Source organism: Sus scrofa, chromosome 1 (genome assembly GCF_054392235.1).
Source record: "Sus scrofa isolate SSC_HxYL_T2T_F1_AM1 chromosome 1, Sscrofa_HxYL_maternal_Yorkshire_Landrace_v2.0, whole genome shotgun sequence".
NCBI lineage: Eukaryota > Metazoa > Chordata > Mammalia > Artiodactyla > Suidae > Sus > Sus scrofa.
The window spans coordinates 35,930,380-35,954,662 of record NC_139383.1 but is presented as its reverse complement, the minus strand read 5'-3'; the positions used below and the strand labels follow the sequence as shown (position 1 = coordinate 35,954,662).

Here is a 24,283-nt window from a genome sequence, read left to right as displayed (position 1 = left end):
AACTTCCATATGCCACATGTGCATAAAAAGCAAAAAAAAAAAAAAGAAAAGAAAAAGAAATTCTACCAAAAAAGTATATATATAACTTGATTACTGTAAGTACAATATCAAATGGTAGGACAGAGACCAAGCTATGTAGCAGCTCTTGAAGCAAAATCTTCAGCTGAAAGACTGCTTTCCAAAATTTCCCCTTGGATTTATTTTTATCATCTGCTAGCTATAATCACTGGTGCATTCCTGAATCTGGTTTGTTCTGTTTCCAGAAACATTAGAAAGTTGTGTCCACAGTGATTAGATGATTGCTGGCATGTGGGAAGAAATCTAGCTTAGGGTTGGTGCATGAAACTGTCCCAGACTATTCTGGACTATTCTAGAACTATATCTCCAAACTTTTTGGTGTCAGGACCACTTTATACTCTTAAAAATTAGAAAAGGCTCAAAAGAATTGTTATTTATAGATGTTAACCCACTAATATTTACCAAACTAAAACTGAGAACTGTTTGAAATATTTAATTTGTTAAATTCATAAAATTAATACATCAATTAAAATTAATTCATAAAAATAATCACATTAATGTTAAGCACATAAATATTTTCTGAAAAATAACTATATTTTTCAAAACAAAGTTAACTTGGAAGTATTATTTTATGTTTTTTTTGGGGGGGTTTGCTTTTTAGGGATGCACCTGCGGCATATGGAGGTTCCCAGGCTAGGGGTCAAATCGGAGCTGTTGCTGCTGGCCTACATCACAGCCACAGCAACGCAGGATCTGAGCAGCATCTTCGACCTACACCACAGCTCGTGGCAATGCCGAATCCTTAACCCACTAAGCAAGGCCAGGGATGGAATCTGCGTCCTCATGGGATGCTAGTCAGATTCGTTAACCACTGAGCCACGACGGGAACTCCCAGTATTATTTTATGTTTTGCAAATCTATTTAATAGCTGGCCTAATTAATATGGCCAAATTCTAAAATCTGTCTCTACATTCAATCTCTTGGTATATCATGCATCATGTAGTCTCTGGAAAACTCCACTGTACTAAAAAGAAAGAGGGAAAAATGGCAGGGGGTGGGGGACAAAGAAGCTAAAGTCTTTGTAGGTATTATTATCCAAATCATTTTTACCTCTGGGATCTTCTAAATGGATCTCAAGGACCCGCAGGGAACACAATGAAACACTCCGAAAACAACTGCCCTAGACTTGCTACATCAATGGCTTTCAAAACATTTTCCACTGTAACACATGTTTTCTCATGCACGTTTTCATAGATGCTTTCAGATACTAACTAAACAGAAAGAATATTTGATTATTCAACTAAAAATTAACATCAAACATTTTTATATCTTGGGAGAATAGTATGGGAAGGAGGGGGTGCCTGGAGGAGATGTGTGGTATTCACAAACACATTTTATATGCTTTTAGGAAATAGGCAGTAAGTTATGATTTTTTTCCTCCTTTTTTTTTTTTTTTTTTCTTTTTGGGGCTGCCCATGTGGCCTATGGAAGTTCCTAGTCTAGGGGTCAAATCAGAGCTGCAGCTGCCAGCCTATGCCACAGCCACAGTAATGCAGGATCCAAGCCAAGTCTGTGACCTACACCATAGTTCACGGCAACACCCAACCCTTAACCCACTGACCGAGGTCAGGAATCAAACCTGAATCCTCATGGAGATTAGGTGAGTTCATCATCGAGCCACAATGGCAACACCCAGGCAGTAGGTTATGATCAAAGAGCAATTCCTAGCAGTCTGTTGTTAACTCCTGTATCTTTGAAAACAGAATGCCAATGACAGTAACATTATTACAAAGATGACTTGAATCTGTTAGGCTCCGATTTATTTCTTTAAGTAAACCATTTGGAAGTTTGGGTGTTTTAACAATTACTGGAAACCAATTGCTTTTCAGACAATTCTGTCAATATGGAGAGGTGCACTCCTCTCTCATAGAGAGAAGCTCATCCTATCTTCCAGGTGGCCGTTGCAGTGGGGTGCATAACATTCCATACACTTGATTTTCCTCTTTTTGTATAAATTGCTGACAAATAACATTTTTATTCATTTCTATATTATTTAGTAAACAAAGGTATGTGCACATATTCAATCATTCAGGATATTTACAGAGAGTCTCTCTGTGTCAGATACTATTATGGAAGTTGGAATACAAAATAGAACACAAAATCTTGACACTGAGAGATTTATATTCCAGTGTGGAGAAACACACAATAAAGTTAAATAACGTAAGTCATCCCCTACATTGTGCTAAGTATTAAAGAGAAAAAGGGGAGGAAAGTCAGAAATGTTGGGAATGTGGAAATGTCATGATTTAAAATAGAGTGTCAAAGAAAGGCCTGAGTGAAAAGATGGCATTTGAGCCCAGGGGGAGGAAGCCACTATCAGGAAGAGCGTTCCAAGCAGGAGAAACACTGCAGAGACTGAGGTTGAGAAGGTATGTAGAGTCTTCTTTGAACACGAAGCTAAGCAAACAGTTTGTGAAGTCAAGGAGGTAATGGAGGGGAGTCGCCATTGTTAAGGACTTTGTTTTTGGCTTTGTTCTGGGAAGCCACGGGAGACTTCGAACAGAGATGTAGTATGATCTGACTGTTTTTGTTTTTTGTTTTTTTTTTAAGTTTACTCTGCCCTCTGGGTTAGTAATAGAATCAAAGGAAAGCAAAGACAGAGGCAAGAAAACCAGTCCCTGGGCCATTGCAATAATCCAAACGAGAGATAATGTAGATTGTAGTCAGATGTTCAATGTGTTTTGAAGAGCCAACAGATTCTTTGCAAAGTGAATATGAGACGTAAGAGAAAGAGAGAAATTAAAGATAGGTTTGACTAAGGAAAGATGGAGCTATTCACTGAAATGACTAAGATTATGGGGTCTGGCTGAGAGTGAGAAGCCTGAAAGGGCATTTTAGTGGGATTCCTGTTAATTCCATTCTTGCACTCTGATGGAGAGATATGCAGATAGATAGGTAGACAGAAAGAATAAAAGAAAATGTACATATTTCCCCACATATTTCTACATATATAAGAATGCTGAACATTTCCCAACCTTGAATAACCAGCTAATGAGAGGTCAAAATGCAACAGCATTGCAACTAAGAAGATACTGGCAAGAAATGTCGAAATAGATATTCTTTTAAAGATAAAAGGCATGCTCTTCTACATTTTTCATTTTACGACTAAGAAAATACAATCAGTTCTTCCAGCTTCCTATGACCTAGTCTAAGAAAAAGAGGCCCCAAAGGAAAGATTGCTCAACCACTCAGACGAATAAACTTCCTAGAGGACTTTTTAAAAAAATTATTTATTTATTTTTGGAAAAAGAACAAGCAGTTTTGCCAAGAACTCATCACCCCCACATCCAGTTAGGCACCCAAGGGTTTCTTCTGGGTCTCGAAGTTGGGTTTCTCAGCAGCACCACCTGCTGGTCCAGCATGTTACTGCCTCGGCCCCAAATCTCTCCGGTGGTCCTTCGTCCTTTCAGAGTTCTTCAGCACCTAACTACAAGAAAAGCAAAATATAAAGCAGTCAAAAAGATCCAAGCAGCAAAACTGCAAGGCCCGGAAGGTAGCATAAGGGAGGAACGAACCCTGCGGAAAGCTTCAGGGCTCGCACTTGGGGAAATAAGCCGGGGCGGGGCTGGCGCGAGCTCCCCGGTGCGCGGCGCTGCTTCCGCCTCGCGCGGCCCCGCCCCCCGCGACGCGACCAGCGGTCACGTGACGGCCGCGCGCGTCCCCGGCCGCTGCGGGATCCGAGGCCGAAGAGAAAGGACTGCAAGGCGGCCGGCTGTGGCCAGAGAGGTGGGAGTCGGGACGGAAACCCTCGCGGGGGGTTAGGGTAAAAGTCAGCCACTCTGGGATCCTAACTCGGGGAGACTAGTGATAGCTCGCGGTGTCACTTCCAACCGCGACGCACTCCGGGTCTGCCCTGCGCCTCGGGCCTGAGAGGGGCGGCGGCGGGGTCAGGGGCCGGTACGTGGGTGGACGCCCTTGGGCCGGCGCGGCCGCGGCTGTTGCGCCGAGGCAGGATGGGACAGCTCATCGCTTCCCGCCGCCCCCACCTTGGCCGCTGTCACAGGCAGGAAGACAGTGACGAGCTCTGCGTTGCCCGCGGCTGCCGCAGCCCCTGCCCTGGGCGACCGCCGGTAGCTGGTCACAGCCGGGGTGCGAGAGGCGGAGCAGCGGCCATTACTGCGCAGCCTCTTCCTTGTCGCTGCCTCTGGTGGCAGCCAGGTCCCTCTCTCTCCTCAGCGGTGGTGTCAGACTCCTACCCGAGGACTTTATGGCTTTAAGATTTAGGGGCGGCCATGGTTTGAGGGGTATCCTACTTCCTGTTTCCCATGCAGAGGCCTCTACCCGGGCCTTGGGTCAGGGCGTATAGTTCCTGCATTTTGTCTTTTTCTGGAGCATGTTTGGCTTCTTTTTCTTCTCTCTTTCCCTCCTTCTCCTGCTGAGTTTCTGGGTCTTGCCTAATACGACAAGCAGTTCCTTGCCTTATCCTGGTTAAGCCCAGCGCTGTTACTAAAGCATCGGAACTGTTAAGACATCTCTCAGTACCCGTTGGGCCTCCAAAACCTTAGTACATTTTAAAAGCGGAGGCTGTTGCTTTGTTCTTCTGGTTGCTGGGTGCGGAATTCTCTCCCTACCCCCCATCCTGTCTGAAAGAGTACGAGTCTTCCATTGTTGTTCTATTTTATTTTCCTTGGGCATCTAGAGAAAGGCAGAAAAATTGTTTTGAGTTTACATACACAACTGGCAACTAGATCTTTTTTTCCTTGATATCTCTTTTAGTATATTTTTATTTCTTTTCCCTAAGTGCCATTTTAGTAAGCACTTCTCAAGTTTCCAAAGTACGAATATCTTGTTCAGTAATATTTTTGTAATATTCAAACTGTGGAATTGAGAAAAGCTATCCAGGAAATGATAGAAAAACGGTTTGTCTTTGTATGATTGACATTTCAGGTGCCCCGGTGGACCCCTTCCCCTGCGATGTGTGTACTTATAAAACAAGATGTGAAAGTATGACATTCGCATTGAAAGCAGTATGTACTTAAAGAAACTGGAAGACTTAAGACTTTTCGGGTTTTTTTAATAAGGAAATCTGTATTTAGACTTTTTAAAAGACATAGCATATAGGACAGAGGAAGACATTGACCTACACAAATAACAGGATTTATGATGTTGGCTTTGCTGTTTTGTGAGCAGCAAATGTTTGTATTGAGTGTCTGGTGCTTTAAAAGCACATGAAAATAGGTCAAGTAAATCTAATTTTAAAGGGAAAACAGAAAGAAAAACAACTCTAGGAATAGATTTCGGATGTTTGTTTTAAGTTGTACACCTTAAATTGGAGCATTTGGTTAAGCCCAGTCTTTGATTTAGAATTTATGCTTCAAATGGGCCAATGTAAGTAGTGGGCAAAATGAAAATAATAGTAAACATTCGTGGGATTTTGATATCTACTGATTAAAAACTTGGTAGAATTGTAATCATCAGGAAAACAAACTTTTTTTCTATTAGCTGATCATAAGACAAGAGGAAGAAAAGAAGAAATGGGTTGGGGGGAGTTTTTTTAGAGGACGTATGTCAACTGGTAAAGTATTTTGTTTCAGTTTTCATCAACTTGAATTAACAGAAGCAGGGGGCAGTTTTTTTTTTATTTATTTTTTATTTTTTTGAAGGATCTAAAAATTATTTCTTGACTTAATAGAAGAAAAGATAGTATTAAATCTTTTCACAATATTGGCTTGCTTAGAGAATATTGTTTTATGAGTTAGCAGTTTACTAGCATGAAACACCTGACACACTGTTGAGTATTTGAAATGCTTTTTCCCCCCAATGTTGGTAACAGCAGACACTGAACCCTTTCCATTCTCTTGCCTGGTTTCTGATTGAGCCTGAATTTATGCAACCAGCTGGATTAGAAACAGTCTTTGTGAATATAGATACCACCTTTATTTACATTCTGCTACCTGCACTTATTTATGGACTGTTTAGTGTTCATGGCTTATTACTTTCTGGGTTAATTAAAATAAAACCTGTTGTTAAATGGCTGTTAGTTAAAGTATTTAGGACTATGGAAGTGTGGAGTAGGGTGAAATAACTAAGACATGGAGTTTTGACTTGACCAAGGTTACACAGATAATTGGCAGCAGAGCCTTTCTTATTTACAAAATGGTTTCAGTCTGTGCAGCTTCTGTTTGATGTGATTAAAAGACAGCATTTGTTCACATTCACCTTTAATGTTTTGTTCAAATGCAAAGCCCACGTTTTGGTATGGAAATGTAAAGGTTTAATGCTTATGTATGAAGGTTGTGAAGCCCAGAGATTGCCATACAGTGATTTTTTTTTTTACAAGTGTTATGGAGCGATGGAAATAATTCTTTAAATTCCTTAAAGTATTGGACCCCTTTTAGTTGAAATGAGTTCTGTCTGAAGACTTTTGTTTCACAGTATGACGTATGCTTTCTGTAAGCTGAGTTTTAACAGAAGATGAGAAGGAAAACTGAAAATGCAGACTTTAAGGCATTTAGTTACATCGCTCAATTTGGGGCTCTTAAGAAATATAAAGATGAATTTGCTACATTATACGTGATCTCTCTCTCTCTCTGTCCCTTCTTTTACTGGTCCTTGCTTTTTTTTTTTTTTTTTTTTCAATTTTTTCTTTTTGGACTTTGTACACCAAAAGTTGTAAGGTTTGTAGAATTTTTCTATTCTATCACTGAGGTCTTTTATATAGAACAGTCTGTTTTATGTATTTTGAGTAAAGTAAGGACTTTTTATTAAACGTTAGCTGTTAATAATTGGAAAAATACTGAAAATCTTCAAATCTTTATAACTTGTTATTTTAACTGTTATATGCTTATCTTTTTCCTTGATTAGTTCTTTTAAAAGATAATAACTTATTTGAATCTATAATCTAAAAAAAATAATCTTGGTTTTCTGTAACTGACTTGAAAAATGGAATTGTAATTAATCCTAGATATTTTCAGAGAAAGTAACAGTAGGTAAAAATAATAGGAGTGTGAATTCATTGAGTGGCCACAAATTATAAATAATACAGTGTTACTTCATTTTCATGTATACTTATTTAATTAGTTGAGTGGGTAAATGATTTAAATTCACTGATAATCTCTAAAACCTTATATGTTTTAGAATTTAGTCTGCCATTTTTCTTTAGAATTATTAAGAGGCAGAATTATCTGGTTTGAAGTCTCTTCTCTTTTTATGTTAGCTTCCCAATAGGTTGTTTCTGTATAAACTGCCCCTTAAGAAGCAGCCTTAACCTATTAAACTTAATTGGTATTTGCATGTCAGAATATAATGTAAATTACAGTAAATTTTACTGTAATTTTATTGAGTTTGGTGTATAGTTTATAAATCATTGAGACAGGAGTTATGTATGTTTGAATTATTTATGTTTGCCAAGTTAATTCTGGCCTGTAGTTAGGATTACACTATTCTTTTATCTTTGGTTAAAAGTTAAAAGCCTCCCCCTCCTGCCATTTTAAAAAACAACCTTTTGTTTCAAATGTAGACGTTTTCTGGGGGCTTCTTAAAACATGACTGTTCTATTATGTGCCATCCCTTATGTTGTGCCCAATTGGCATTATAATTCTCAGAGGCTGTAATTGATGGACCTGTTCGGTAAAATATGGACCTAAACCATCATTTTTGATCACAGCAGAATGTGCAATTTTCTTTTTTATCTGTGCCAGCACAGATGTGAGTAAAGTAATGTAGAGTTCATTTTCTTTATTAATTCTTGTAGTAAATTTGTTGTCGTTGGAAAAAAAAAATTCTCCATATGCAAGACATGCTAAACCTGCATTGTGCCCTATGGTAGTCACCAGCCACGATGGAGCTATTGAGCAAGTTATGTGGCTAGTCTGAATTGAGTTGTGTTGTAAGTAAAATACACACTAGACTTCAAAGACTGTACACACACATATGGGAGTGTAAAATATCACATTAATAATTTATATTAAATACATGTAGAAAGGTAATGTTTTGAATATATTGGGTTAAGTAAAACTGTTCTTCAAATTAATTGTGCCTGTTTCTTTTTATTGTTGTTAATGTGACTAATAGAAAATTTGAAATTACGTATGTTAGCTTGCATCATGTTTCTATTAGATATGCTATTCTAGATCTTTTCTTTTAGATACAGCACATTGAGGAAAATTTTTTTAGAGATATACTTGAATTTGAATCCCATTTCCCAGTATTGATAGCTTTATGATTTGGGAGTTAAATCCTTGTGGGCTTGGTTTTCCTCATTTATAAAATAAATGAGTCATTTTGAGGATTTGGTGATATCATGGGTCTACTAGTGCTTCCTAAACTTTATTATACACATGAAGTACCTGGAGATCTGATTCTGTTGATAGGGAGTCGGACTTCATATACTTTGTAAGGAACTCTCAGGTAATGTTGATGTTGCTGGTTGGAGACCACAGTTGTCATAGGTAGGAACTAGATTACTACATAGGTTTTAGTTCATTTTCTTCCCCCCAACGTTACCCATTTAGAGTCAGCTTTAACATTTAGCTGTGGGATATAGGAATTGGAAAAGTCTCCTTAGCCTGCAAGATTTACTAAAATTGGTTTTATTCTTGGATTTTTATCTGCATTCTGGATAATTCATTGCCAATGAATAATAGCTGGGTAAATGATGTGCTTGTCAAAAGATATAGCATGAATTTTATATTTGTAAATGTAGTAACTCCTGTAAGATTTTAGGTTGTTTATAGACAGGATTTAGAACTTAGATATCTTTATATCTTTTATGGATGGGTGGTGCCTGTTCACAGTCAGAACTCAAATGTTGTGTTATGTGAGTAAATAAATTTAGTTTTTAATATTTTACTTCTCTCAGCAGTTATTTTAGGTTAGTTTTTTTTTCATTCGTCCAAGAAATATCAATTCATCAGCAATACTTGATTGGCAGTTTACTAGCCACTTAGAGATATAAGGAGTCCTTATCTTCAGGGGGCTTATGGTTGCAGTGCATGTGATAAATTCAGTAATAGAAAATTTATAAAAATATAGAGGAGGGAACAACTTTTTGGAGCTAGAGGAAGGTGGTATCATTCATAAGCCTTAAAAGAGAGGGAGACTGTACCAGGCAGGAGGAAGTACAGAACTACAAAGGGAAATTTGGAGAACTGAGTAATTTACTATGACTAGAGTATTAATCTGTGAGAGTGGCTGTGGGAAATAAATAAGACTAGAGAGCTATTTAGGTTTCAGGTCCTTAAGGCTTTTGGATATTGTCCTAATGAGCTCTACCTTTATAGGCTGGAAAGCTCATATAGGGCTTCAAATATGGAAGGTTCAGTTTTCTTTTTAAGAGTATCACACTCACAGACTTAGTTTATTTTCAAAGTGGATGATACTGAAGCAAGATAATCTGTCTGAACAGTAGTCCGAGAGGGAGATGATAAAAGTCTAAACTAGGGCACCAGCAATGGCAAGAGAGTGTAGGATTTGGGGATTAGTAGATGCAAACTCTTACATTTAGAATGGATAAACAGGAGGGTCCTACTCTATAGCACAGGGATCTATATCTAATCTCCTGGGATAGACAATGATGGAAAAGAATATTAAAGAATGAGTGTGTGTGTGTGTGTGTGTGTGTGTATAACGTATGTATATATATGCATACCTGAGTCACTTTGCTGTACAGCAGAAATTGGCACAACATTGTAAATCAACTAAATTTTAGTTATTTTCTTTTTACCACCACACCTGTGGCACATGGAAGTTCCTGGGCCAGGGGTGCAAGAAATGTGAATTCACCAACTTTCTTTTTCCAGATTGTTTTGACTGTTTGGGGCTATTCACAATTCCGTATGAATTTGAGAATTGGTTTCTTCATTTCTGGAAAAGAAAAAAGGCTATTTGGAATTTTGATAAGAGTTATGTTGAATCTGTAGATCACTTTGGATAGTTCTGTCATCTTCATAGTCTTAGTAGTCTTCAATGCATGCGCACCAGTTGTCTTTCTGGTTTTCTTTCAGCCATGTTTTAAAGTTTTCAATATACAAGTCTTTCACCTCCTTGTTTAAGTTGATATCTTATATTTTATTCTTTTAGATGCTATTATAAATGGAATTTTTTTCTTAATTTCCTGTTTGGATTGTTGACTGCTAAATATAGAAACAACTGACTTTTGTGCATTGAACTTAAAACTCGCAGCTTTGCTAAATTTATTAGCTTTAGTAGCTTTCTTGGGGGTTCTTTGGGATTTTCTATATAAAGAATAGAGAAAACTTTACTATCTCTGAAAATAGATTTGGCTTTACTTCTTCCTTACCAGTTTGTTTGCCTTTCATATCTTTTTCTGGTATAAAGTGAGCTGGCCAGAACTTCCAGTAAAGTGTTGAATAGCAGTGGTGAAAACAGGCTTCCTTGTTTTGTAATTTTTCCACTTTTAAGATAAAATCTGCCACTGAATTTTGTTAAATGAAAGAACCATACTAATTGACTGATTTTCGTGATCTTAATTAGTCTGTAGGAAAGCTGATTCTGAAATTTTTTCTTTTGCAGCACAGGATGATCCAGCAATGGAAGAGAAAATACTGCAAACTGACTGGTTGCTCGTGAACATGATGGTTTATTTTTGTGACAGGCATCTGTGGGATCTGTAATAGAAATGTAAGTATGGCATCATGATTTTTCCAAAGCTTCAGTAAATTGAGAAGACTGGCATAAATCAAGTATCTGTCTTGTTTAGTTCTAATTATTCAAAACGAGCATTTTGTATTGACTTTTAGATCTTTGCATTGTCAGTTTTATTCACATTAAAATATTATCAATGTAGATTTCCAAAATTCTCTTCATAGGGAAAGATTTTTATAAAAAATGAAGCTGAAGACAGAAATTTACTCATAGAAAGCTAACTTGAAAAGATCTCCAGGTCTTCTAGGTTCTACTTTCTCTTTACATAGTAATTTATTTAAGTAATCAAGTTAAGCAGACAGTACCAGCCTTTATAAATAGGAAGGACTTATGGGTTATAAAACATTAGTTATTAAAATTTTGTTTCACTAAATTGATTTTTTTTAATTTACTACATTTTTGCATTTTAATTCATATTAGATTCACTTTAGTACCCAGCTTTACTAGTTCTCTTTTCTTATCAGTTATTCTTTGTGAAATATGTTTTAAAATGTTAAGACTATCTTGATCTTGCCCATATTGAACTTCGTTTTGTTATTGAAGAAGCTTTTTTACGTGATGAACATCATACTTCCATCTTCCATGTTGATAGGAACAGTATCCAACTTGACATCATTCATGAAAAATGCAGTGAACGTTTACTTTTAGAGTCTTGGTGATTACACTGTTTAAAATACTTGACCAAAGAGTGACCCTTGTAGATACTATTTCACATGTTCTCCCAGTTTCACATGTAGCTATTGTTATCTGCTTTTCCAGTATGATGCTTTGATTATATGCTCCCATTAAAAGCATAATCATATCATTCTTAGTGTTGAGAATGAGACCAATAAGCACTTGTCTTTAAAATCCTGTCCATATGTGGGTTTTTTTGTTTCGTTTTGTTTTGTTTTTGCTTTTTAGGGCCACACCCAGGGCATATGGAGGTTCCTAGGCTAGGGGTCAAATCGGAGGTATAGCTGCTGGCTTACACCACAGCCACAGCAAACCAGGATCCTAGCCGAATCTGCAGCCTACACCGCAGCTCACTGCAACACCAGATGCTTAACCTACTGAGTGAGGCCAGGGGTCAAACATGCAACCTCATGGTTCCTAGTTGGATGTTTCCACTGTGCCACAATGTACCCTGTTCATATGTTATCTATTATATACATGTAGATCAATACACACACACACACACACACATATGTACACATGTTATAAAGATAGACAAACATATGTATATAAATATATATACTTTTAAATCCTGTAGGTCAGATAGTCTAGGTGCTGGCCATCAAGGAACTAGACTATAGATTAGAAAGACACATTTATAATAATTATAAAGGAGCAGAAATACTATATTTGAGGCATCAATAAAATGCTTTAGGATTTATTCCATTTGAAGGGTTTAGAGTGAACAGGAAACCTTTTGGTTTGGTCTTAAAGAATGAATAGAATTTTAACAATCTGAGAAAATTGGAACTTATTTTTCAAGCCAAAGGAATGGGGAAGGACACAGCTGCCTAAATATCAAGGTATCTTAGGGAAGTCAGGGAGTAATCCTGTGTATGGAGTAGGAAATAGAGACTTCAAAGTTGGTAAAGGGAATGGGTATTTCTTTAGTACCTACTATATTGCCAGGTACTTACTGGGTATTTTACTTGGATTATTGAATTTAATCACAATAGTAGTAATCTTATTTACTGATGAAGAAACATAACTAGAGGGATGAAGTCATTTTCCCTGGATTACTGTTTACCAAATTTCTCTGAGAATAATCTGATAGGACACTTGTTAAAAATAGATTGAACAAGTCTCTTAAAGACTTTAACCCAGATGTGTCCAGATTTCCAGGGGAGAGCACACCAGCTAATTCTTAGCTTCAGAGAATTTTTTTTCTTTTTTGCTTTTTAGGGCCGCTCCCGTGGCACATGGTAGTTCCCAGGCTAGGGCTCAAATCAGAGCTATAGTTGCCAGCCTACCCCACAGCCACAGCCATGTGGGATCTGAGCCAAGTCTGCGACCCACACCACAGCTCATGGCAACACTGGATCCTTAACCCACAGAGGAAGACCAGGGATCAAACCCATATCCTCATGGATACTAGTCAGATTCATTTCTACTGCGCCACAACAGAAATTCTCAGAGAATTTTTTTTTTTTTTCTTTTAAAAAATGGTCAAAGTTTTGAGGAAGATGATTTTTTTTATTTGTTTTGGTGACACCCATGGCATTTGAAAGTTCCCTGGACCAGGAATCGAACCTACACCATGGCAGTGACCCAAGCTGTTGCAGTGACAATGCTGGATCCTTAACCTGCTGTACCATGAGGGAACTCGGACTTTTTTTTTTTTTTTTTGGAAGATCTGTACTTACCAAAAGGTGTTGTGGCATTCATTTTTAATGTTTGTAATTTTTATTGTTGTCAAAAAGTTCTTTTGTACTATGTAAGCTGAAAATCTTTTTCATTTATAATAATTTTATCTTTCCTTTACTTAGATGTCTTTAAGATTAAACAAAATCTGAATACTTAGAAATTTCCACTAAATCTGCCCATATCCCTCTATGTTTTGTCTTGTTGAAGAGAAGGCTTAGCATTAGTGGACATTTATTTGTCTTTCAGAAATATTTTACATAGTTTAGAAGAAGAAAAGGATTTATGATTAAAAGTTATAATATCACATTGAGTTCAGTTAGTAAAAAAAAGTCTGAAAATGAGTGATATATTTATTATGTTCTTTAGCATAGCTGTACTAACTTTATTCCAGATTCTTATATAATAAATTATTCTTATTTATGAACAATAAGAATAATCATGAAATAAATTCCTTTTTTCAAAACAACTTCTGAGGCTTCCTAAGACATTTATTAGTTGGGGAATACCTCTCTCATTAGCATTCTCTTTATTAAATCTTTGCTCTATAAAAAGGAAAGAAAAAAAGCATTTCTTTACTCACATATTGGTATGATCCTCTGTATACATTTAGTCTCCAATCTATTTGAGGATCATTGAAATTATGCAAAACAAATTGTTTTGTAGAGTAGATTAAAATTTTAATAAAAATAACCTTGAAGTGTGTCTTATAGATAGGCAGGCTAGTGGTTTGGGTTGCTTTGCATTTATCTTGTTGTATATCTTGATGGTATCTTGTCCACTGTATTTATCTCAGAATTAAGTAAGAAGTATTTACTAAGTTTTTCTCCCCATTTCTTAGTTGGTAATAGACTAGGAGTATACTTGATGGGCTAAACAGAATCAGAATTTGAAATTTGCTATGGCAAATTGATAGTTAAACGTGCTTCAGGTGAAATATTGAAGCTTTAATTGTCTTGTGTCTGTTTTCTGATGAAGGTTATCCAACTTGTCTTCATTCTTTTTTTTTTTTTTTTTTTTTTTTGTCTTTTTGCTATTTCTTGGGCCGCTCCTGCGGCATATGGAGGTTCCCAGGCTAGGGGTCGAATCGGAGCTGTAGCTGCCGGCCTACGCCAGAGCCACAGCAACGCAGCATCCGAGCCGCATCTGTAACCTACACCACAGCTCACGGCAAAGCCGGATCGTTAACCCACTGAGCAAGGGCAGGGACCGAACCCGCAACCTCATGGTTCCTAGTCGGATTCGTTAACCACTGCGCCACGATGGGAACTCCTCTTCATTCTAATGAAGGAAAATAACCTGCCCAAAATGAATTGTTTTGCCTTTTTAAGTGTGTTGGTTTTTATAGTTCATGTCTTCCCTTGGGATGGCTATAATTGCTTTTTTTTTTAATTTAAAAAATTGTATGTTTAGGTTTATTTAAGCATGCAAGAGTAAGTCAGATAATACATTGATCATATTGAACAGGGTGGAGAGTAATTTTTTAGGTTGAAAACTTTGTAGATAACTGCATCTAATGGAAAAATTGACTTTTGGGGTCAATTTTATTTAAAACAATTACAACAGGGTTTGGGGTTAAAAGTGTGTTGTTCATCTAACTTGCCTGTTGGATATTTTATTTACATATCACCAGACTTTTTATTTTCCTTCTTTAAATTTGAAATGTATTGGCCTTTCCTTTGCCCAGAACATACTGAGGTAGTTTAGGATGTGGACTTACCGTAATGAGATGTTGCTTTTGTTTTTCCAAAGTAGTGATGAGCATTAGCCCATTTCAGCATTTTGCCTTATGATTAGAATCAGATATCTTTACTCAGTTGAATTATTACTTTACTCAGTTAAATTATTATTATTATTATTGGATGGAGGGCTTTCCTATTTCTCTTAATTGGGCCTTAAATAAATATGGAAATTTTTTAAAAAAGATTTTCAAGAATTTCATTGACAACTGATTTCTTTAACTTAATTTGAAAGAGATGACAGAATATATGTATTAATTGTTCTCCCTTCTACAGCTAATTTTAGTTCTTTATGTTACCAAAGTGTTTAAAGTTATCTCGAGATTTAAATGTAGCAATAGGACCTGACAAATTAAAAGTAGGTCCCTTACAACTGTTTTCAGAGTTGTTCTTTTCCTGAGAATGATCTGTATGTATGTAGCTTTTGCCATTAAACAGAAAAATGAGAAGCAAAATTCATTCAACAAGTGTTTCTTATGTACTCTGTGGCAAACATGTATTAGATCTCTTAGAAGAGGTAAGTGTGAGTCAAAACATGAATTTTTCTCATTTTACTGATGAGTCCCAAAAGCATGGTGTGAGAGTGATTTTTTTTTTTTCTTTTAAATATCTTAAAGATATAGTGAGCACTGCTTATAGTATTCGGCTGAATTTGAAAGTAGTATATATATAGGAGTTCCCATAGTGGCTCAATGGAAACAAATCTGACTAGCATCCATGAGGACACGGGTTCAATCCCTGGCCTTGCTCAGTGGGTTAAGGATCGGGCGATGCTGTGAGTTGTGTAGGTCGCAGACATGGCTCGGATCTGATATTGCTGTGGCTGTGGTGTAGGCCGGCAGCTACAGCTCTGATTCAGCCCCTAGCCTGGGAACATCCATATGCCACGAGTCCCGCCCTTAAAAAAAAGAAAGGAAGAAAGTAGTATACATAAACTTTTACCACAGTGTAAGATTACCTGGGGTAGACATAATTATGCTGTGTCTTTTGCTAAATGACAAGTGAAATATGTGGTATTCTTCCTCTTGCAGTTTTAGAAAGTACTAAGATTTTGTATTTAAATACCTATGAGTTTTGAGAGCCTAACAAAATTTGTTGTACCCAGCCAGTTCTTTCTAGAGGATATGAATTGACCAGTTGAGAAGTTTTAACCTAGATCTTTGAAGGCAAAGATTTATCTCAAAATACTTTGAAGCTCCTGTAATGCCTTATATCAAGAGGTCATATGGGTTGCCTTAGGACTCATCTTAGGTTATGAAAAAGTTGTATTTTACTAGGTTCTGTAACCTAAAGTTTCTGGTAAAGGAGATGATTGGAAATGAAATTAAAAGTCGAAAAAAAGAGCATTTAATAGAGATCAGTTCTTTCCATTGAGACTATGTTGCTTCCTTTTCTAGATAAGTGCAGTCTTTTCAGAAACTTATATCATTTTGAACCTTGTCTAATGAGGAACCAAGGACACAGAAAAAGCAGTAAGAGAATGGATTGTTGTTTGATTGGATGTGCTGTGATAAAAGCCTGAGAGATAAGCATAATCATTTTTACTGATTACACTTTTTTAACCATTGGACAAATTTTTGAGTGCCTGATCTTGGGGGGGTGGGGGTGGAGCAAAGATCCTTATGGTGATTAAATTCTAAATATTCCATATTTTATTTATTTATTTATTTTTTGTCTTTTTGCTATTTCTTTGGGCCGCTCCCACGGCATATGGAGGTTCCTAGGCTAGGGGGTGAATCGGAGCTGTAGCCACCAGCCTACACCAGAGCCACAGCAACGCGGGATCCGAGCCGCGTCTGCGACCTACACCACAGCTCACGGCAATGCCGGATCGTTAAACCACTGAGCAAGGGCAGGGACTGAACCCACAACCTCATGGTTCCTAGTCGGATTCGCTAACCACTGCGCCACGACAGGAACTCCTAAATATTCCATATTTTAAATGGTAGAATCAACTAGAGAGATTGACACCCATTTTAAGCAGCAGTTAATTAATGGTTTCCAGTCTCTGTGAGATCTTCACCTCCATTCTCAATCTTTCATTTATCACTGGTCTACTCCCTCTAGTGTTTTCTCTCCCTTTAAAATATCTGTGGTTTCCTATTACTGTGGAATAAAACCAAATCAGATGTTTCTTTACAAGGGCACGCACAATAAAGCTTTCAGTATTTGGCATCTGGTTGCCTTTTCAGCTTTATTTCCTGCTCTTTCTTTTCCTTATGTGACTCTGTTTTGCACATGTCTCTGACTTGAATCTCTACTCTCCAGCCTCCTGCACCCCACATTTTCCTTTTCAAACCTAGGTCCATCCTCTCATCTTTCTCATCATTTTTACTTGTAATAAGTATCATAACACATTTTGATTATTGCAGAAATCATGTCACATTATGATTATTTGTTTGCTTTTATGTTTCCTTATTTAACAGACTAGGTATGTATCTTACTCATCTTTAGATCCATCAATACTCAGCATTGTATATGGACCTTAGTAGTAGTTTAATCTGTGTTTATCTGAATCTGTATGGTGGAAGTTCCAAATTTTATGTCAGTGTTTAAATTTCCATACATTTCAGTTTAATAAATTTTGTCTTTTTTCCTCTCTCCTTCCTTTTCCGGGCACCTTCAATATTTGTGTCATTTTCTCCTCTGATCTTATATGATTATAACATTTGTTGAGCTTTAGTGATTATAGAGCTTTTTCTTTTTGGGGGGTGAGGGGAGTGAGTGGCTCTTCCCACCTAAGTTTTATGAAGTCATGGAAGCTTTCTCAAGAGAGATGTAGGATGGGTAGTAGTTTGTCCATGGGGAGTGTGAGAGGTAAGAAGTGAAGAAATGTTGCTTATAGAGAAAACCTATTGTTAAAGGGAGTTGCCAGTGTGGCCGGCAGCCTGCCTGATCAAGGGCAAGTTTGGTGTGAGGTAAGGCTGGCATGGGAGCTGGCATCCAGACCATGCAAGGCACTTAGATCCTTGTCTTTAACCTGAAATTAGCTTTTTAAGCAGGGGGTAAGGCTGGACCAATTAAAAGGCATATGCAGTAGTTTGATAAACTGTTTACTTGGTGACTAGGGAAGGGTAGAGGTGGACAGTTAGAAGGACTCATGGGATATTTAGGAGATGAAATGTAAGACTTGCTGTGTTTTTTTGTTTTGTTTTTTGTCTTTTTGCCTTTTCTAGGGCTGCTCCTGCGGCACATGGAGATTCCTAGGCTAGGGGTCTAATTGGAGCTGTAGCTGCCGGCCTACACCAGAACCACAGCAATGCCGGATCCGAGCTGTGTCTGCGACCTACACCACAGTTCACGGCAACGCAGGATCCTTAACCCACTGAGCAAGGCCAGGGATTGAACCCGCAACCTCATGGTTCCTAGTCGGATTTGTTAACCATTGATCCATGACAGGAACTTTTGCTGATGTTTTGGATGGAGAAGGGGATAGGAGAAGGACAGTTTCCATAATGGATTTTTGGCTTGAAAAAGCAGATAAATAGTGGTGTCTCGGGGAGGGCATTTAGGGAGTAAGAAGGAAGGAAAGAGATCATAAATGCCATTTGTGCCTTCAAGACATCCAAGAAGAGATCTGAAATAGGGAATTAGAAGGTATAGGTCTGGGCTAAAAGATGAGACCTGGGCTGGTGATTATCAACTTGTGAATCAGTAGCAATTGAAAAATAGGTAACAGTTGAAACCCTGAGTATAGATGAGATTATCTTGAAAGAGTATAGCAAGAAGGGTATATATATGGTTTAGAAAAAGGCAGCAACAACAACAGAAAAGGCCATTAGAGGTGTTTCACAGACAGGGAACAAGAAGACTAACCAGTGTTTTTAGATTACATAGCAGGGAAAGGGAACTTCGGGTATTTCAGCTTTAGTCTTGACTTCATATGGTCTACTTGTCAGGTACCAAAAGTACATTAATACATTTGCAGAACTGCACTTAGTAATACCCTAAAGAGCTACAAAATCTGTCACTTTGTGCAATTGTAATCTGAATTACTTTTAGTCATTTTCTGTTTCTCTAACTACTTTCTGACTGACTGTAAAAGTCTGTCTAGATGGACTACATAAAGTCTTTTCATTTAGTTCTTATAGATTCTGTGAGTGAATAGAAATGGTATATTTATTTCAAATCTATAGTTTGGTTGTATCTTTATTTTTGGCTTGAATTCTCATGCCTCATTGCTTGCATAAGTTAAAACTAACACAAATCAAAAAGATTTTTCTATTCAACTTAAGAGTTTTTTCTCTAATTTTCATATCCTCATTGTCTAGGACGTGACTTGCATACAACGGGTGCTTAATAGTGTTTTCTGAATTGTTGAATTAAGATATTAGAGAAGATGAAAGATTTTAATGTTCTGTGTATTTTTTCATTTTCTCAGGATGGCTGGCTGTGGTGAAATTGATCACTCAATAAACATGCTTCCTACCAACAGGAAAGCAAACGAGTCCTGTTCTAATACTGCACCTTCTCTAACGGTCCCTGAATGTGCCATTTGTCTGCAAACATGTGTTCACCCAGTCAGTCTACCCTGTAAGCATGTCTTCTGCTATCTGTGTGTGAAGGGAGCTTCATGGCTTGGAAAACGATGTGCCCTCTGCCGACAAGAAATTCCTGAGGATTTCCTTGATAAGCCAACCTTATTGTCACCAGAAGAACTCAAGGCAGCAAGTAGAGGAAATGGTGAATATGCATGGTATTATGAAGGAAGAAATGGGTGGTGGCAGTATGATGAGCGTACTAGTAGAGAGCTGGAAGATGCTTTTTCCAAAGGTAAAAAGAGCACTGAAATGTTAATTGCCGGGTTTCTGTATGTTGCTGATCTTGAAAATATGGTTCAATATAGGAGAAATGAACATGGACGTCGCAGGAAGATTAAGCGGGATATAATAGACATACCAAAGAAGGGAGTCGCTGGACTTAGGCTGGACTGTGATGCTAATACGGTAAACCTAGCAAGAGAGAGCTCTGCTGATGGAGCGGACAGTGTATCAGCACAGAGTGGAGCTTCTGTTCAGCCTCTAGTGTCATCTTCTGTCAGGCCCCTGACGTCAGTAGATGGTCAGTTAACAAGCCCTGCAACACCATCCCCTGATGCAAGCACTTCTCTAGAAGACTCTTTTGCTCATTTACAACTCACTGGAGACAGCACAGCTGAAAGGAGTCATAGGGGGGAAGGAGAAGAAGATCACGAATCACCATCTTCAGGCAGGGTACCAGCACCAGACACTTCCATTGAAGAAACCGAATCAGATGCCAGTAGTGATAATGAGGATGTATCTGCGCCTGTTGCACAACACGCCTTGACCCAACAGAGACTTTTGGTTCCTAATGCAAACCAGACAGTATCTGATCGATCTGATAGATCAGGAACTGATCGATCCATAGCAGGGGGTGGAACAGTGAGTGTCAGTGTCAGATCTAGAAGGCCTGATGGACAGTGCACAGTAACCGAAGTTTAAATTTTAAGTTTTCAGATCCACACTCAAGGTAAAAATGATTATCTGTAAATTTCTGCCCACGTAACATTATACTCATCCCTAGTAGTGCATTTTGGGAGTTGGGGTGGGAAGGGGTGTGGGAAGGATAGACCTGTAATTAAAATGTCTAACATGTCTCTGTTGAGAAATTTATTTAATATAAGGAACTTGGGTGTTAATAGTTGAGAGCTGTTTAGTAATAACCCAGTTTTCTTGAGGTCTGTTTATTTTTTAGTTTTTTAAAATATCTTCGTTCTTTTGGCCAGCGTGTGTATATTATCTGTGCATTAACAGTCCTCATCTGACTCGTGCATTGTGTCGTATTTTTCTGCATGGACTGACATAAGACCATTACTAAAATTTGGCACTATGAGATGTCTGATATCAGTATGAACAGGAAAGCTTAATTAATGTGAGAATAGATGTGAACTTGGGATTTTTAAAATAGATGAATAACAACTATGTAATAGTAAAGTTACTGAAATGGAAATGTAAAGAACACAGCTTATAATTTATGTTTCGGAATCTTGTCTGTAACACACTTCATGGCGTTCCCATAGGCTTTGCTGTCTAGTCCTTGTAGTTTGAGGTTTCTTTTGATCCACATTTTTTTTTGATTACAGACTTTATAATTTAATAAATACTAGAGTTTATCAAAAATAATCTGTCTCTTGCTTGAGTCTGGAAGTGGATGGAAACATTTTGACATTTGTAACTAAAAGGTACTGAAAAGGTTGGTGGTTTTAATTAGTGGTGTATTCAGCTTTAATACTCACCTTCTCAGAAATGTTTGATTTCTTCATAGAGAATATTTAAACAGTCTACAGGCAATGTTCATGGAATAAATATGTATGGAAATAAACCTAAAGCCTGTGAGACCTAAATGTCTTAAATAACTGAGTAGATGCCATATATATTTTAGATTTGCCTTGCCAGTCTTCATTAATGGCCTAACACTAATGTGAATTAAATGGTAGGCTTATTTCTAAACAGCATTAGTAGACACAAATTGTCAAAAAATGTTGTAGAATCTATGGCAAGGTAGGAAGCGTTGGGTTAACTTGGTAATCCAGAATTTGGTTCTGAAGAAAAGTAATGAGTTTGTCTTCCATATTAAGTCAAAGCAGCAGGCTCATGTTGATGAAGCATATGCAGGTTATTTTTAATATGATTTTCAAATTGTTATAACAACATATAAACTGTCACTACTTAAAAGTTATATTTTACCTCTTGTGATAGGTTAGCATTACAACTTACTTTTTTGACTTATGCTTTTTAAAGTCTGAATTATAGAGATCCATAAAAGTTTGAGTTGTACATTTTTATTTATTTATTTTTGTCTCTTTAGGGCTGCTACCACGGCATATGGAGATTCCCAGGCTAGGGGTCCAGTCGGAGCCATAGCTGCCCAGCCTACGCCAGAGCCACACCAACACCAGATCTGAGCCCTGTCTGCAACCTACACCACAGCTCATGGCAACGCCAGAACTTTAACCCACTGAGCGAGGCCAAGGATGGAACCCGCAACCTCATGGTTCCTAGTCAGATTTGTTTCCACTGCGCCACAACAGGAATTCCTGTGCATTTTTATTAAATTTACTTTTAAAAGACGGCTAGTTATAAAAGAAGGCTAGCTACTCTTCAGAAAAAAAAATAGAAATTTGGTGTAAAATGCAAATGTATGTTACAGGATGCTTCATGAATCTCTGAAGTCTTAGGCAGTTTTTATGTAAAGTTAAACTGAATTACTACATGAATTATAGTACATTACTAGTTTGGAAATTATGGAGCAAACAAATGGACTGGTTAATTTTGGAGACTTTCCACATGGAGGAAAGTTCATTGTTTAGTAGATAATTTTAAATAGAAATCTAGTAATTATTTAAAAGAAGGGCCATCCTCCATGAATTTTGTGTGTGTGTGTGTGTGTGTGTGTGGCCACAGCTGCAGCATGTGGAAGTTCTCTAGGCCAAGGATCAAACCACCACAGCAGCAGCCTAAGCTACTCCAGGGACAACACTGGGTCTTTCACTGCCATGCCACAAGAGAATCCCCCATGACTTTTCTACTCCAGCTGCTTAGAGCAGAAGATCAGATCTTTGCATACTTGCTTATCCCCTGAACCATCTCCACTTTTGTTTTCTAAGTGTCATGAAGTTATTTTTGTAAAGTATTTCCAGGTAAGACAAGACAAAGACTTTATTAAAAATAACACCAGGAATAAGTTTTGTGTAGTTTTTCCTTTTAAAAACTGGTCTTTGGTTATAGCTTAAGAACTATTACGGGAATTTGGGAATTGATCATTTTTAAGCCAAAAGTGTTTTATAGTTTAGCTAGATGTTTCACATTACTTGGTAAGTGCCCAAATATACTGAAAATTAGGCCAGTGAGCTCAGACATTAATACAGTTGTTAAAAACAAACCCAAATACTAATAGTAGCCTTCAAAGTAGTTGTGACATTCACATTTAATGTTAACTTCTATACGTATTAATCATTGGAGTTTTACTTAGAGTACATTTTTTTTTTAAACTATTTCTTAAACTTTCCTCTCCTAGCAACAGCCTCTAAATTGGCAGGTCCACCCCAAACTGTACCTAAAAGATCTCTTTCCATCTGCAATGCCTCCTCTAAACAAAGCTCTCTGCCTGAAGAAATGGATTTTTTCAGAGCTCTAATTACTTCTGGTGGCCCTTTGATAAACTGCTGTAGCCACTCTCGTGCCTCTCTGAGACACTCAGTTTCATCTGAAGATTGCAAGACCTCGTCAGCAATTCCTATGTGTAAAGCTTTTTCTGAATCAAGTCTGAGGGCCCCGCTTAACACTTTAAGAGCTTGTCTACTGCCGATTATTTCAACCAGTCGTGCAGCACCGCCCCAGCTTGGTATTATGCCCATCTCCCTGTGGACAAATCTGATTTCACTCTCGGTAGTCATTAATCTGCAAAAGAGGAAAGAAAAAAATTATATATGCTTTAGTCATAAAGTACCTATTCATAATCTGATCTGAAGTCTCCATAGATCTTTATGTTACATTAAAAACTGTTAAAAATCTGGCTAAGTATAGAAATCACTTTACTACGCAGTACTTAGGATGTCCTCTTGAAAACAAAATAGTCTTTCTGTGCTTGTTTATCTTTTACTAATATTTACCTTATATTTATTTCTAAAAACCCAAAATGTATCTTTTTTTTTTTTTTTTTTTTTTTTTTGCTTTTTGCCATTTCTTGGGCCACTGCTGTGGCATATGGAGGTTCCCAGGCAAGGGGTGGAATCGGAGCTGTAGCTGCTGGCCTATGCCAGAAGCACAGCCATGTGGGATCAGAGCCGGGTCTTCGACCTACACTGCAGCTGATGGCAATGCCAGACCCTTAACCCAGTGAGTGAGGCCAGGGGTGGAACAGGTTGATTAAGTGCTGAGCCATGACAGGAACTCCTCCAGAGTGTATCTTTCTAAAAGTGAATGGTGGCCTAATGAGAAAACCTGGATTAAAGTGAAAATGTGGGAGTAGGAAATGTTAGGGGATGTGTGTGGATGTGTGGCTGGGGGTGGGGGAGGGCGGCAGGGGAAACATAGTTAAGGTCAGTAGTCCTCGGGAAGGAGTTCCCGTTGTGGCTCTGTGGACATGAATCTGTTTAGTATCCATGAGGATGCAGGTTTGATCGCTGCCCTTGCTCAGTGGGTTAAGGGCTGTGGTATAGGTCACAACAGTGGCTCAGATCTGGCATTGCTGTGGCTGTGGTGCAGGCCTGCGGCACAGCTCTGATTCAACCCCTAGTCTGGGGACCTCCATGTGTCCTGGGTGCAGCCGTAAAAAGACAAAAGAGAAAAAAAGAAATAGTCCTCGGGGGAAAAATCTTTTTTAACTCAGGATTGATTATCCAATCTTCCAACAAATATTTACTAAGTGCTACCAATGCCAGGCAGTCAAGGTGCAGGACTATAATAGCAGTGACCAAATCCCTATGTTCAATTTATATTCCTATTAGGAGAGAAAGACACTAAACAAATATAATGTCAGTGGTG

The 24,283-nt window shown here is 37.9% G+C and overlaps 2 protein-coding genes and 1 long non-coding RNA gene across 19 annotated transcripts in view; 1 reads left to right on the top strand and 2 right to left on the bottom strand.

Moving 5' to 3' along the window:
- Positions 1–3,289: 3,289 nt before the first annotated feature.
- Positions 3,290–3,694, bottom strand: LOC110260186 (uncharacterized). The gene is made up of 2 exons (XR_002343011.2): positions 3,594–3,694; positions 3,290–3,505 (listed from the first exon to the last, which is right to left on the bottom strand). It is a non-coding gene; the product is annotated as an uncharacterized LOC110260186 (long non-coding RNA).
- Positions 3,695–3,745: 51 nt separating this feature from the next.
- Positions 3,746–20,917, top strand: RNF146 (ring finger protein 146). 16 transcript variants are annotated; one of them, XM_084957208.1, is made up of 5 exons: positions 3,746–3,804; positions 4,966–5,022; positions 10,552–10,659; positions 16,175–16,249; positions 19,159–20,917. In XM_084957208.1, the coding sequence occupies exon 5, from the start codon at positions 19,160–19,162 to the stop codon at positions 20,237–20,239; it is 1,080 nt and encodes a 359-aa protein (XP_084813334.1). In that variant the 5' UTR covers positions 3,746–3,804; positions 4,966–5,022; positions 10,552–10,659; positions 16,175–16,249; position 19,159; the 3' UTR covers positions 20,240–20,917. The 16 variants fall into 16 exon arrangements, with proteins under 16 accessions (XP_084813334.1, XP_084813328.1, XP_020944188.1 ...); XM_084957202.1 differs by having other exon boundaries at positions 4,966–5,045; positions 10,557–10,659; XM_021088529.2 differs by having other exon boundaries at positions 4,966–5,045.
- Positions 20,918–21,394: 477 nt separating this feature from the next.
- The window catches only part of ECHDC1 (ethylmalonyl-CoA decarboxylase 1), a 45,966-nt gene continuing 43,077 nt past the window's right edge, over positions 21,395–24,283 (bottom strand). For both annotated transcript variants that reach the window (XR_014804027.1, XM_003121214.7), the window contains exon 6: positions 21,395–23,197. Coding sequence is in view for 1 of the 2 variants with exons in the window: in XM_003121214.7 (XP_003121262.3) it covers positions 22,789–23,197 (409 nt within the window). In the remaining variant the exon portion in view is untranslated. The remainder of the gene's footprint in view (positions 23,198–24,283) is intronic.